General features: G+C 38.6%; 1 protein-coding gene across 5 annotated transcripts in view; it reads right to left on the reverse strand.

The window, feature by feature from the left end:
• Positions 1-16,162, reverse strand: part of Plcb4 (phospholipase C beta 4) — a 355,705-nt gene that overhangs the window by 47,875 nt on the left and 291,668 nt on the right. For 3 of the 5 annotated variants that reach the window (XM_070006763.1, XM_070006764.1, XM_070006767.1), the window contains 6 exons: positions 13,710-13,800; positions 11,454-11,549; positions 7,254-7,354; positions 4,077-4,112; positions 1,383-1,524; positions 172-256 (listed from right to left, as the gene is read on the reverse strand). In XM_070006763.1, coding sequence (XP_069862864.1) covers positions 172-256; positions 1,383-1,524; positions 4,077-4,112; positions 7,254-7,354; positions 11,454-11,549; positions 13,710-13,800 — 551 coding nt within the window. The remainder of the gene's footprint in view (positions 1-171; positions 257-1,382; positions 1,525-4,076; positions 4,113-7,253; positions 7,355-11,453; positions 11,550-13,709; positions 13,801-16,162) is intronic. The other 2 variants (XM_070006768.1, XM_070006766.1) reach the window with 1 other exon arrangement.

Genomic DNA, 16,162 nt, shown 5'->3' on the forward strand with positions numbered 1-16,162 from the left:
ATTCTGGGAACAATTCATATTCTGGTCAGTCTGTCACAGCTGCTGTGGTCTTCTACACAGAGTATTTTATTAGCTCTACCATCAAAATGATTGATGAGCCATTGTTCTATTCCAGAGACCACTGGCTAACCAAAAGGACACCACCCACCCCTACTTAGTATAAAAGGATACTTTACAAATTCAATTGCATGTGTCTTCAAGTAGCCAAGACCAACGGACTCATTAAAAGAAGACATGTTATAATGAATGTTGCGTTCTGTAAAAGAAAAGTCAAGATGATACATTCAGAACTCTGCCACGAACCCCTTCCAGAAAGACAAGCGATATATGTAATCACAACCCAAATCAGGAAACTTTGGTGCCTTCCATAGCCACCCCTTCTAATACACATGTATTTGATAAAAATGATGATAATAGCTTTTTGGGTTTGAAATTATTACAGAAAAGTTTATAAATACTTCATCTGTTTTGGAAGACTAGCACTTGATGAAAAGAAGCTTTTATAGCTAGACACGTATGGCTTATGTCTGTAATAATATTTCCTCGGGAGGCTGAGATCTGAGGATCACAGTTCAAAACCAGCCTGGGCAGAAAAGTAGGAGAGACTTTTATCTTCATTGAACCAGCAAAAAAACGTAAGTGGAGATAAAGCTTAAGTGGTAGATGCTGGTTTTGAACCAAAAGGCCAAGTGAGAGTGTGAATCTCTCTTGAGTTCAAGCCTGAATACTAGCGGCAAAAAAGAAAAAAGGAGGCACCAGTGGCTCCTATCTGTAATCCTAGCTGCTCAGGAGGCTAAGATCTGGGCATCAAGGTTCAAAGCAAGCGTGGGCATGAAAAGTCTTTGAGACTCTCTCAAATAACCACCAGTAAACTGGAAGTGGTGCTGTGGGTCAAAGTGATAGAGCACTAGCAAAATTGCTCAAGGGTATCATCCAGGCCATGAGCTCAAGCCCCATGACCAAAAAAAAAAAAAAAAAGTCTTGGGTTCTCAAACATCAGAGTAATTCTGCTTCACTGCTCACATTGAACATTGAGCCCATTGATTCCCCCACTCTCTCCAGTTCCTGGGGATACTAATTATCCAGTATACATGCAAATACTATGCATCGATAAATATGTACACATATGGAGATTTATTAAAAAGAAGCTTTGTGAATGCGCATGCAATAGAAGCAGCTAACGAGTCCTCAGTGTTGCAGAGCCATCGTGTGGAGAAAATGGGAATGACAATACAACACAGGATCTATTCATAAAAAATGAGGTGAGGTGAATCCCCATGCCTGAAAAAGAAAATGGCAATTAAGTCATATCAGGGCTGAGTCACCAATACAAAAGAGAAGCAGACATAAAAATAGCCATTGCATTTAACCTTTGGTGTTACCTTCAGCCACATGGAAACCTTGAAACTTTACAGGTTGTGCGTAGTTGATCATTGTGGACAAATATGGATGGATATTTGTGGTAGCACCTACGTATTTATAAGATGCCATCCATGCCTGCTCATCTTCTACTGTAACCAGGCCCTGTGTGTGAGCACAAGGAATAAGAACAAATAAGCCCACGATCTCAGGGAGTCTCATAGACAGATGCTGTGGAATACATTTGTAAAGGTAATGTGCGATTACACACAAACTCAAAGGTAAAAGATCTTTCCGTCCCTTCAGCTCCATCAAAGAAGAATTTGAAAAGTGCAATGTCTATTGTAGTTCCAACTGACATAAGAGGAGGTAGTCAAAAAATTATTCAGTTTATATTCCAGGGAAATGTTAAAGTTTCAACGAACTTTAAAATAGCTGAGACATTCTACTGGGACATCACAGGAACGCTGTCAGGTAAGTTCAGCTATTGTTAGCACTCATGGTTTTACAAGCTGAGGCACCAAAGTCAAAAGCAGTGATTCTCTCCAACTTGAGTGTGCAGGAAAGTCACCCAGAGAGCTTGCTGAAGCAGATTCCTGGATCTTCTCTTTACAGTTGCTGCTGAAAAGAATCTGAGGCCCAGAATTTGCAATTCTATACCTAGTTCTCAGGTGCTGATGCAGGGCAGGTCTGAGGGGCAAACTTTATATGCTCTAGAATTTTAGGCACATGCATACATGGTCTATTGTATTTTAAAATGAGCATCGATTATTAAAATGGTCTGATAACTTGCTACAGCAGACCTATTGGAATTGCATTACTTTACACAGAGGGGAAAATATACATGTAATTTTTAATTTTTTGAGAAATCAGAACAAAGCTAACAGAACCATGAAAAATAAATCATTAAACACAACCAATATCTTGTTGAAAACTTTGCAAAGGTACATTTCTTTCACAGATTAAATCTAGGTATATAAATGGCTTAGTCACATGACATTGCCCATAAGTAAAAATAATAGTCGTATCATTTCTTTTAACTGATGACCTAAAAACCTCCCGAGCACTCTAGAACACCAAGCTGATTTTACCAATAAAACCCTGAGGCTAGTAATCAAAGAAAATAACTTCTTCATGTTATTTTTTTGTTCCTTACCCCTAAGCAAAGCTAGAAGCCACATTCATTCCTTTTGTGTGTTGGATGATAATAAATAACACCAGTGCTATCTACTGAACACTAGGATGCACATTCCTGACTGCCAAACTTCTTTATTGTTATTTTGTTTTTTGTGTGATACTGGGGCTTGAAATCAGAGCCTCACACTTACAAGGCAGATGTTCTATCACTTGAGCCATTCTGTAGTCCTTTTATGTTGGTTAATTTTCAACATAGCATCTTGCTTTGAGCCCAAGATGGCTTGAATAATGGTCCTTGTATTTATGCTCTCCTATGTGATTGGGATAGTAGGCATATGCCAACTGTACCTAGGCATATGCTGGTGAGTACCACACTGTCTAGCCACTGGTAGAACCGAAGTCTTTGCTTCCAACCCCAATTGCTGACTCCCAAGTAATAAGAACTATAGGTATGAGCCATCATACTCAACTCTTGCACCATCATAGTATGTGTCATGGGGATTAGACTCCCATGGGGCACAGAAGATTAAAGCCTTGCAGATGGAAACAATTTAGCTAATAATTTTGCAGTGACCAAAAAGTCAGTCTGTACACTCCTGGCTCTATGAAAGGAATGTCCTCATAAACCCTTCCTGGGAGCACTACAATCAGATTTCTACATCATTTCTGCAAATATAATAATAATATAAGAAGATAGGGTTTCATTCTAAACATGCTCAGACCCCCCAAGATAGGCAACATTTTGTAGAAGCTCTGAAGTCGTGTCAATGTACAAGGCAAATTGCTGCCTGAGACTGCCATAGTTTCCCCCAGGACAATGACCCACACACATTTACTTAGAATATACTGACCCTTGGGGAAAAAACTCTGAAGATCATTAAAGAAAATAAACACATCACTTTACCTTCTTTACCATAAGGCCAATAGCTACAATATCAAATAAGACTCTAGAAACTATGCAGTGTGAAGCTAATTCACAATCTCTCATAATGTTAATGTTGACAGAACCAAGATCACCTTTCAGTTATGCTATAATTTCAATCTGATGAGCTATTGGGTCATTTTTATTTTCAAATTCAATGTGCTGATGATTAGGTAGCTCTCTCTCCAAGGACTGAAATTTCTAATTTCAACTAAGAAAATACCTTGCCCACATGCAACACCTATTTTTAGGAAATTACCTGCTCTAGTTTTGTGATTTTTTTTTGGTTAAAATCAGGATTTAATAATTTTATCATTAAGATTACTTCTTTTCTATGAAAACTCCTATTGTTAGATGGATAAGGTACATAAAAGAAGCCTAAGAGGAGAATGTCTTCATAAACATTTTGGGAGAGGAATATGATCAGATTTATCCATAATTCCTTAAAAATCCATATTTAGACAGTAAGAAGGTAGGATATCACTCTGAATATGGCAGGACCTACAGACCTCAAGGCCCTATCAATACTAAGCCTGATATTCCATGGTTTGGGGAGATAAAATTACAACTATGTTTAGTCTAAAAGGCCTATAATATTAGATTGCTGGCCACATGTTGGTGTCTCCTAATCAGAGTAAAATGTGTGAGAGAATTTTACCTTTTTGTTGTTTTCATGTTCAAGGTCATCTGAGGTCTAAATTAGAGAAAGAAAATGATTTGTTTACTTCTCTAAAGGGCAAAATTTCAAATTTATTAGTCATATATAAATTTATCAAATATTTAAATAAGTATGTAAATGTGTTATTTTATTAATTTATTCTAATGGGAAATTGTTGATGACATAAAGCCATGAATTTAACAAAAAGAAATACTGAAAAGATGTGATGATGTAACTGGTTTTTATTCTAGGTGTTCATCTTAATGTTATGTCCCTCCTTGAGAGCCTTAACTTACATTTTTCACTATAAAAATTTCATTAGTGCTTGTGTTATGGGGCTTGGGAAATGGATAATGAATGTCGTTATCTCCTCTGATATTTAAAGGGCAAAAAGTATGAGTGGTCACTTTTCAGTAAGTCAGCTTTTTTATCTCTATATTTCACATGGGTTCAATAATGATCAAATTCCTATCCAATTCTATTGCTAAATCCCTAATTCCACTAGGATAGTAGACAGTCTTCAATTAAATGATGACTTGACTCATGATTTTTTTTCATGATTTTTAAAAAATTTTATGATGGTATGAACATGACATGCATCCAAGAGAAATTGTACTTCAGTTGTGATCTTTGCTTGGACAAACAATATGTGGTATGATTCCTTCTTAAAATGCAGGGTAGTGACACTGAGTCATAAACCCATTCACTCATGTGATAGTGAGTGGAAACTAAGAGTACTCAATAGTATCAAGTGTTGCTAAGATACAGTATTTAGTTAAGTATATCAAATGTTAACTAATATTCTAGTTAAATATGTTAAACGCATTTCAAGCTTATGATACACTCAGCTTACAATGGTTTTTTTTTATCATAATCCCTTTGTAAGTCAAGGAGCATCTTGTGTTTAGCACTGAGGTGTTTGGGAAGTAATTAGGTTATGAGGATAGAGTCCTCATGGCAGTATTAGTGCCCAGACGAGAAGAGCTGAGGCAGAGTTTATTTTGTCATATTTCTCTCCATCCTAAGAAGATAGAATTGGGAAGAGGGCCTTCATTGGGAACTAACTGGCTGGCATCTTACTCTTAGATTTCTAAACCTCTAGAACTGTAAGAAATAAATTTCTGTTATTTAAGCCAATCAGTCTTAAGATATTTTTGTTATATCAACCTGAATTAGAACAATAAAGTTCTGCAACAGTCTTGAATCTTAGTAGGCATCTGGTAATCTCAATGTATTCACAAGTCCCACTGTCAGAAAAGGTAGGGTGCAATGTATATGCATTTGCTCATCAGACAAATACTATTTCCTTACTACTAAATCCAGCCATTTCCATCTTTGTCCACTCACTTCCTTGTTTCTAATAAAGAATCACATCTTCACATCATCATGATCTTTCCTACTCTCAGCTTCTTAAAGAACTACTGGCAGCTAACCTCTCCCTCCCGATTGGTTAATCTAGCTCCATTACAAGCTGTTTGCAAACATATTCCACATTCATTCACCCTAAATATGACAGGCTCTTAACACCTCAAGTTTTGTTTAGCTACTGGCTCATTTCTTGCTTCCCTTCTTTGCCAAACTCAGAAGCATGAAGCATGTTCTTCATTCATATGTCTGCTTTAGTTCTTTTTCTCCCACAAGCACTCCATTGAATCCTGTTTTCAAGGTCACAATTACCTCCATGCCACCAATCTAATGGACATTCTTGAATCTTCTTACCTAGCCATTCAACAGCCAGATATTCAATCCATTATAAACACTGTTCTCTTGGTTTCCTTGGTGTCCTTACTGGATTTCTGATTCACCTCCCTGCCCGCCTCCACTTTCTTTTTGGTCATGGGGCTGGAACTCAGGGCCTGAGTTGTGTGCTCAAGGCTAGTGCCCTACCACTTTGCGCCACAGCTCTACTTCTGGTTTCTGCGGGTTAACTGGAGATAAGAGTCTCATTGATTTTCCTGCTGGGGCTGACTTCAAAGAATGATCCTCCCATCTCAGCCTCCTGAACAGCTAGGATTGCAGGTATGAACCTCCAGCACCTGGCCCCACCTCTTATTTGGACATCTTTTGTTCTTTTCGGTGAGCTCAGCAGGGCTCTACTTGAATCTTCTTCCCACAGCTCCCCATAAATCAACACAGATACTTCAAAGGCTTTAAATATAATGTCTCAAATTCTCAACTACATCTCTACTCGACCTGTCTTTTAGATACAGGTGTTAATGATGCTTGTGATGAGGATAATGACAATGAAGATGAAAATAGCAATGGTAATAGAAACAACTAATACTTTCATAGGATCTACCAAGTGTCAGATACGATCCTAAGCCCATTGACTGCATATTTAACCCCATGAAATACTACTTCCTTCCTTTTGCAGATAAGGAAATTGAGGCACAAAAAGTTAAGTAACTTACCCCGGGTTAGAGAGGAAAGGAGCCAAGGTCATCAGATGTCAATGTTGAGCAAATCCTACGTGGTACTTCCACTGGTATATCCCACAGGCACCTCACATGATCTCTCCCATTTGAAACTCATGAGTTCTTTTCCATTCCAATCAAGAAACCATGGCCTTTCCCTGCCACCTCATTATTCTCATTATTTTCTTTTTAGCACTTACTTTCATTTTAATGAAAGCACGTATCACCGATTGAACTGCATAACTACTGTTTACTTATTTACCCTCTGTTTCCCATCTGTTTCTCTAAACTATATGAAACCTATAGAAGCCATCTTAGGACAGGAAGCAAGTTGTTTTGCCTCTTTTGGGAAATCATTGTCTAGACTGTGTCTGACAAATAATAGGCACATAAGAATTATTTTTCTTGGCTGAATGGCTAGAAATATTTTTATGCTTACTCTACATTAGGAAGAAGTTATCATATCAATAGAACTGGTTCTCCAATGAAGTTGGGATGTTCAGGGGTCATTTTCCAGATATCCTTCAGCTTTATTGTTACTTTCTTCCCATAGTGCATAACAGTAATATTTAAAGTAACCAGCCAACTGGGTATGACTAATAAGTAATTTGTGTCTTTTTTTGTCATTTACAACATAACAGTATATGATACCAATTCTGGTACTCAGTAGAAACAATTAGAAGCAGAACGTGATTTCTCACATTTCATAACAGTTGCTATCCCTTCAAGAGTCATGAGAGACTATGTACACAAAGGCTCTGACCTTCTTGACGCTGTTTGCAACAGCTTCCTTGTGACCCAAGTCATCAGCAGAAAGTTCACTTCCAAACTTGAATTCAGGGTGAGCTTCCTCTTCTTGGTCAGCTGTGTAAAACGCAAATGGAAAATCCATAAAGCCACACTGTAGTGAGCCCTGGCCACTGATCTTGTGCTGAACATGGATCCCAGAACCAATAGCTTGAAAGCAAAGTTGGGGTAACACTCATCATTACTATTATGCTGCCATTTTACCAACAGGTTAAACAACTTTAACTTGAAAATCCAAAGGACTTGGAATGCTCCTACACTTCTTGAGTGTGATGCCAGTCCTCAGATGGCTTTGAATTTCAAATTTTGAATTAAGAATACATATACATTTTTCTAATTTGGGGAGGGGAAGGGAAATAACAAAATTCTGAAACAAGGATATAGGATGACCCATTGTAGCAATGAGATGTACAAGACAGTATGTAGAAAACGAACTTTACAACTTGGGGCGAGGGGAGGGGAGAGTGGATGAGGTGGGGAGGGAAGGGATGGTAGGGGAAAAACAAAGAAGGAGGTAACAATGCTTGATAGGAAATGTATTCATTACCTTGCTCATATAACTGTAACCCCTCTATACACTAGTTTTACAATAAAAAACATAAAAAGAACACATTTCAACATGCAAAGAAAGTCTTAGGTCTGAAATGATTTTGGTCCTCAGCATTTTGAATAATGGATATTCAACCTGTCTAGTTAAACCTGTCCAGCCTTTGTAAACTACCCATACAACAATAAACACTTAATAACTAGTACTTTTAAGGAGTATGTGAATGCATGTTACTATTTCCTGAGTATGCTTGAGTACACAGATATACCATGCATACTTTTGGTATCCTGGGAGCCATGTGTCCATTTGAGTCTTAATCTAGCCTAACAATTGAACATACGCTATTACTAAGAACCTTTTCCATTTTGTACAGCCTCCAGTCAGCCCTGCCCTCTTGAACCATACTTGGTTTCCTTTTGCCTGCTGTGCTGATTACTTAAGTTAGAGACTGGAGCCACTCACAGACAGTAGGATCATACTATGCCACCAATGGAATGAATAGAACAAAAGCCAAGTATTACTTAAGGAAGCTAAGAAATATACATAGGTGGTATGACAGAACCTCTGAGCTATTAAAGAGAAATGTGGTGGGTGATTCTGTCTTTTCAGGTGTTTTCTTCTTGTACATCATCCCATGTGATTATATCTGGGAAAAATTGAATCAAAACCTCAAGTGAATTTGGAAGAACATTGGAGTCACTAAAGGCAAATATTCATCTTTCCAGAGGAATAATGAACATATGTGTATAGAAGGTGATAAGTGGAGTCATATTGAACCTAATTTTAGATTTCTGTGTGTGTTCAGGAACTATCACATCTGACTTTCATCAGTTATATTTTCTTGGCTTTTAAAACGTTTTTAACAACCATTTCCGTTTTTGCGCACTCTTTTAGAGTCCTCTATATCAGAAAGAATGTCTTTTAAGCTACAAAAAGGGTCTGGAGTCAGACCATTCTAGGACTGAATTCTAGGGCCACTCCCTCTCCAACCCTAACTATTATATTCTATGCAAAATATGGTACCCCTCTTAAGTATCTGCTCCAGATATCTGAAGGATAAGAATAATAAGAGTTCTTGTTTTATTGTTAATATCTTACATAGTTTTGGTTACTCTCTATGAAACAACCTAAATAGACAAACTTATTTTTCTTATATTTTCAATACTTCTTTTTTTTCTTTTATTTTTTATTTTTATTTTTTGGGTCTGGTCGTGGGGCCTGAACTCTGGGCCTGGGCGCTGTCCCTCAGCTCTTCAGCTCAAGGCTAGCACTCTACCACTTGAGCCACAGTGCCACTTCCGGCTTTTTTCTTTTTGCTTATGTGGTGCTGAGGAATCAAACCCAGGGCCTTGAGCAAGCAAAGCAAGCGCTCTACCACTGAGCCACCTTCCCAGCCCATTTTTCTTTTTCTTTTTCTTTTTTCTTTTTGGTGTTCATGGGCATGGGCACCATTCTGGGCATGGGCACTATCCTTCAGCTCTTCAGCTCAAGGTGAGTGCTCTACTGCTTGAGCCACAGAGCCATTTCCGGTTTTCTTATTGGAGATAAGAGACTCATGGACTTTCCTACCCAGGCTGGCTTTGAACCATGATCTTCAGATCTTAGCCTCCTGAGTAGCTAGGATTACAGGCGTGAGCCACAGGCGCCCGGTGTCAACATTTAATTCTTAAATACTGCTCAAGTTTATTCATTTTTTTAAAAATGTGAAACAATGAATGGATAGAGCCACTCACTGTATTTTTCAGACAGTTGCATTGATATGTGCCTCCTCAATGGTCCTCCAAGGTTGACTTTGTCACTCACTTGTGCCCTTAAGCAGCTCTAAGGCTGTTTTGATGAATAAAATAGAGGGGAAGTGTGTTGTGCTAGATCTGTGAACATCTCTTCAATAAATTAGCAGTCCTTACTGCTTGCCTCTTGAGATATATATTTTTTGAATGGTTCAACCATTCAAAAAGTAGCCACTAAGTTGTGAGAAGCTCACACCACACAGGAGGTCTTCTGCTCAGGAGACCTGGTTAAGCTCCGAAGAGACAGCCTGCGTCAGCTGCCTGCTGTGGGAATGAGCCATCTTAGTCACCAGTCCAATCAAGCCTTGAGTTGATGCCAGCCCCAGACACCATCTGCCAGCAACTATATGAGAAACCCAAGGGAGAATCACCAAACTGAGCCCAGGTCACACAACAAACTGTGAGAGATAATTATAAAGTCTTGTTCTAAGCCTTTAAATTTGGAGATAGTATATTAAAGAATAATGGATTCCCATTAAATGCATCAACTAACTAATATCAGACATCTTTGGCTTCATTGAACCTCTCTGCCATACAAAATATAGGGAAGTAAGCCATTATGACTTTTCTCTGGGAGTACAGTTAAACTCATCGGTTAGAGATGCACTAAAGTTATTTAGGAAGTACGTCCCATAGCTAGAAATCTTCAGCTAATTCTCACAGCTTTCAGGTTTTTAACCTATGAATCTAATTTTCTTAAAGTCATATTTCAGATGTTAAGATAATAAAAAAAAGAATTCCCATAAGTGCTTCTATAAATACTTGGGGCTAAATAATTTATTTAGCTAAATAATTTATTTAGCCTCAGGCCTGTATATACATCCAAGACACTGTCTAATCAATGAACATCCAGGTTGTTTGGTTAGTCAATTCTCATGATACATAATGAACAAATAGTTTCCCCGTAAACATTCCCAAACTCTCAAATGAACTATTTTATCACCGTTCATATTTGTATTTTGCAGTATTGAGAAATAAACATGGAATTTTACTTATGTTACACTCATATTCTACTGAGCTACACTCGCATCACCAATTTTAACCAAAATATAGTAGTGGATATAGTGGTAAAATAAAGTAGGAATAAATAAAAGAAATGATAAAAACAGTTAAGTGAGGTGGCCTTTGCTGATATTATCTACTTATAATTCTAGCTGGCTATTTGGAGAAATTTGAAGCTGTTGGGAGGGGAAGGGTTGGTTGTGCTATGAATTGAACTCAGGGCTTTAGTCATGTTAAACGCACATTCTACCCTTGAACAATACTCCTAGTCTGAACTTGAGATTTTAATAATGGCATTGAGTTTCCATTTCACGTTGTGCATATGAACCAATAATTTAACTGAGGTTCTTTCACCATCTTTATCTTTCATTCCTAATATCATTAGTAAGACTGGAGTTCCTGTTCACATAATGACTAGAGTTTATTATTTATAGAAATGGGCACTTTTTATTCCAACCTCCTACCTGCTACAGAAAATGCTTCAAGCTTCAGTGTCTGGCTATGAATGTCTGAACAGCTGAACACACAGTGGGAAGGAAGATGATTAAGCCATGTCCAGATAAACTGGAATAATACATGAAAACTTATTTTTAAAAAAGAAGTGTACTCATTCTCTTACTTACGTAACTGTAACCCCTCTGTACATCATCTTGACAATAAAAAAAAAAACTGAGCCAGGTCCATCTAAACACACACATATGAATATTTTAGAAGTCTAATGCCATCTCTATAAAAAGGTCCAATGAAAGAACTCCTGGTTTCCCCTGTTTCCAATAGAATCATGGTTAGCAACATATAACTCGCAGTAACAACTCACCACTTTCTATTTCCTCTTCATTATCATCCTCTAAGATACTAGCAGGGGCTGCAGACTCTCCGGCTTCCATCATGCTTTTCAAAGCTTCCAGCTGTTCTGTGAGGAAACCAAACATGAACAAGATGGTGATCAATGCTAGATCACTCACAGAACTTGGCCTTTAAGATCAATAACTAAAGATGGATGTGGACAAGCAAAGGCAGTCTGTTGTTTTGGTACCTACTGGCCATGTTCTTAGGGTCCCGCAGTGGCCACTGTCTTGCCTACTCCTGAGGTCTTGGCAAAAACTCGCCTTATGTACAAATGAAGGAGAACTACTATGTCAACGTCTAGTGCGTTGGGGTCTCTGGGTAAGGGTCACGAAATCACTAGGACACAGGGATGCAGTGGCAATTGCTGTTTGCACTCTGCATCCCCTGTCTCTTGATGATTTCGTGACCCTTACCCAGGCTTAGGTCAAGCAGAAAAGCTACTTCCTCAGCTCCCAGGAGTCTGTGACATGTGTTTGGAGATAGGGAGAGAGAACATTTTCCCTCTCTAGCCTGGCATTCCAAGAGCTTTCCTAATCCCAAACACAGTCCTCAGATAATCCTGAGGCTGGAGCCTGCATCATTCTGCCTCCTCAACATAGACCCTGAGTCTTCACACTACTAGAATATGGGTGAACTGCCCAAAATTGTCATCAACAGGCTTGGGATAAGAGCTAAAGATTTAAACAGGTAACAATTTCTCATAATTTAGAGACTGGCTCACACCATGATTTATGGGCAATTATGATTAAGTGATTGAAAAGTGACATGCACAACACAATAAAACTTTGGGAAACAACTACAACTAACATTACTGGGACTATTATTCTAATAAATAAATTGTAGAGCTCTTTTAAGCAAAATCAAGACAATAAAAGTATTTTTTGAAAGTGGCAATACATCTAAGGACAAACTGTAATATACAGATAAATTATTGATAAACATATCAGAAAAATAGAGCCTCATTTTTTATTCACAAGTACTCATAAAGGCTGACCAATAGCCAACATTGATGATATTGCTGGAATGCAGGTTCTCAGATATGACAATGAAGAGAGTGTGGGTACAATTTTAATGAAGTATGACAAGACATATCACAATATAAACTGAAATTTCTATTTCTCATTTTTCCTCTAACTCATGGCATATAAGTATATACTGTATGGACTAAGTGATTTGGAAACTAAACTTCAATGGAAACACACCAATATTGCTCTGAAAGTATATGTAACATCGCCACTCAGAAGTAGTCGATTAAAAATAAATTTCTATGGCTTTGTATGTGTTTGAAGTTTGGTACTAATAGTCCTCCATCACTGTTCTTCCTGCTAAGGATTGTTTCTGCTATTCAGGGTCTATGCATTTGGGGGTTACTGTCTCTATATCATTGAAGAATGTTGTTGTTGGAAGTGGCACTGTGGCTCAAGTGGTAGAGTGCTTGCCTTGAGCTGAAGAGCACAGGGTCAGTGCCCAAGCCCAGAGTTCAAGCCCCACGACTGACAAAAAAAAAAAAAAGAATGTTGTTGCGATTTTGATGGGTACCACATTGATAGTGTGCCATTTGTAAGGAAATGGAAAGACTTGGAAAAAATTATATTAAGCAAAGTAAGCCAGAACCGAAGAAACACAGGTAGCATGTTTTCCCTCATTTGTTGTAACTAGAATGTGCCTATAAATCTACAAGTAAACACACTGGATGGTGAAAGACAAAAAAAATACATTTGGACATGATAACTTATATGGGACTGTAGACATTATTCTTTGGAGAAGATCACAAAGGCTCACTAGCTATGTGTGCATGATCATGTAAAATGATATTTATAGAAATGAACTAAGCAATGGAGATAAAAGGTGTTTTTTTCTTTGTTGCTGTTTTTTTCCTGTAACTTCTGTTTGAAAGTTTATCTGTTTGGGAAGGGTCAGGGGAGGCACAGAAAAAGTGGGACAAAGGGTGAACAAATGAAGCAGTGATACTCACTAGACACTATGCTGAAAATGAACTATACACCTTGTAGGGAGGAGAACTAGAGGGAAAACTGGGAGGAAGCAAGGGAAGAGGTGACACAGTTCAAAAAGAAATGTACTATTACCTGACTTATGAAAGTGTAACCTCTCTGTATATCACCTTTACAATAACAATAAAAGAGCATAAAATAAATGTCATCCTAGATAGCTAAATTGCTCAAACATATGCATGCGTGCTTCCATTTAGACGTATTTGACTTACTTTTCTCAACTTCAGGTTTCAGCCGTTTATTTTTGATGAGTATTTTTCTTTTGAGGTCGTTGGGAGATGGCAAGGGCCTGCCTGGTTCAAGCTAGAGATTCATAGAAAAACCTGGATTAGATGGTTGTGCTTTTCACACTCATTCCCAGTCCAGAATGAGTGGCTGGGAGTTATATAAGCCAACATCCACTAGATGGCAGTCAGCAGAGTTTTACTGTTTCCTTCTCTAACCAAATTAGTCCAACTGTATCCAACTTAGTTTTGAATAATGCTGGGAATTGGGAATTCAGTCATCAGAAGTGTGAGCAGTAGGTCCTGCTTCCCCAGTGGAGTTGGGGCCTGATCAGGGTGTGAGGGTCCTGACCCACTTCAGACCTTGTGCCTTTTAAGGTTCTGATACAATGCAAGGGATTGTTGAAACCCCTTGGGCCAAACTGGATTTGGGTTAGAGGCCTCCCTGACCTCCCTCACCAGCAGATGTCAAGATGTAGAGTAAGACAGCCTGCTACCCACTGGATGATTGAGCTAAATGCATGAAGTTGTGGCCAAGTGGTTCACTTGGGATCAAAGAGAGGTCTCAATTACTGAAAGATAAATTTCACATTAATAAAATGTAAATCTATAGCATTCACATAAATAAAATCCATAGATTTTATTTACTCATATTTACATCTGCAAAGGAGATGTACCTCTGATTTACTGACCTGTCCCATATCTAGTCATTCATTCGTTATTCCCCATGCATCCATCCATCCATTCATCTCTACCCTCACCTGTCTGCCCTTCCATCCATCCACTCATCCTCAAAATCTATTTTTATCCTATGTAGGGCATGCATGTGTGTGCATTCTGCGTCTAGCTTCAAGTGAAACCCTTTGCTAAAATGCTGGTTCCTCTGGCCTATCCAGTCTAACTGGTCCATTGCCCAAGAACTCCTCCAACAAATATTCAAAGTACCAGCAGCTATCTCTTTTTAGTTATACCTTTACTTTTGTGTCTTTGTTCCTACCTCTTTAAACACTGACAAGCCTCCGTTCAGAGAGTAGGTCTTATTCCCACTTACACAGCCTAGGAATCCTATAATCCCTTTCACGAATGTATATATCACTGAGAACACCTGACAAAAGCATGCATTTTCCTTCCACTATGAAAAAGGCAGAGGGCCCATAATAACAAAATAAATCAAGGCTGTTGCCTCAACATCAGACTTTGAGACAAGCATTAAGTGCACCACTAGGAAATGACTGTGGGGTGGACCCAGCAGGTGCCAACGGAGGAACAGGAAAGTGACAAAGAGAAGGTCCTCCATCAAGGGTGTGTTACCAAGCAAGTTATCACCTTGGGCAACTGGGGCTCAACCCTGCTGTGGAGTCCTGAGAGAAAGCAGAGATACTGAGTCATCTCATCTTGGGTGTGATGGAGTGTGCATGGAGGTGTTAATTCTCTGGCATGTCTGACCACTCCAGTAGTGAGAGCAGGTGCCAGTGACCCAAACTCATGCATCCAAGAAGCTGCAGGCACTAGCAACTGCGATCAGTCCAGTGTCAGGAAGACAGGAAGTGCTGGGAAAGATGGGCAGCACTTGCAAAAACACATCAAATAGAATCAGGTAGGGGAGAAAAGAAAGCCAACAACACTGTCCCTCTAGTTTTGTTTTGATTCTCATACACATAAATTCCAGGAAATTGCTGAGCTAAACGGTGCAAAGTTTCACTTCTAACACAAAGTAAACTCCCTATTGCTAGTCAATGTATTAGCCCGCTCTCTCCTGCTTCGAGCTACCATGGTAATGGCTCAGGATGTTGAGGTGTCACATAGGAATAAGGAAAGGAACTGGGAAAGCAAGATTTACTTCTGGAGATGGCTGTGTCAGAAGCCAAAAATCTGTTAAGCAAGTGCACAGAGCCAGCAAACTGCTCTCTTTTTATACTAACCCATCAGGGCCTGCCCCTCTGCTTACATAGGTTGAATTCAGGTACATAAAAGTCACAAGCATGTGGTTTAATTAACAGCATGTAACTAAAATTTAAGGAGCTTCTAACAGGATGTCTTAATTAAGGTTGAACAAGAAAAGGATGTAACTAAATCATAATTAATATAGGTCAACCCACCTGGCCAAAGCAGGAACAGCTCAGAAAAACAATTCTCACAAAATTGACAGAAGTGAAGCAAGCTACTTGGATAGAAAATACATTTTTCTCACAAGTGGAAGGGCCAAATATCTCTCTACGGTAGAATGCCTCACACTTCAGTTTCATCAACTATCTTGTTTCTCATAATGAACATCTTAACATCGTAACAGTTTTAGGAATGGTAAAGATCATTACCATTTTAGGAAAGTAAGGAATTATCTGGAATGCTTATGCATTTTAAAACTGCAGATAGTTAGAATGAGTTCAAAGACCCTACAAAGTTCCTAATAGACTAACAATCTTTTCTTTATGAAAAAAATC

Source organism: Dipodomys merriami, unplaced genomic scaffold (assembly GCF_024711535.1).
Source record: "Dipodomys merriami isolate MVZ:Mamm:240054 unplaced genomic scaffold, mDipMer1.0.p SCAF_7, whole genome shotgun sequence".
NCBI lineage: Eukaryota > Metazoa > Chordata > Mammalia > Rodentia > Heteromyidae > Dipodomys > Dipodomys merriami.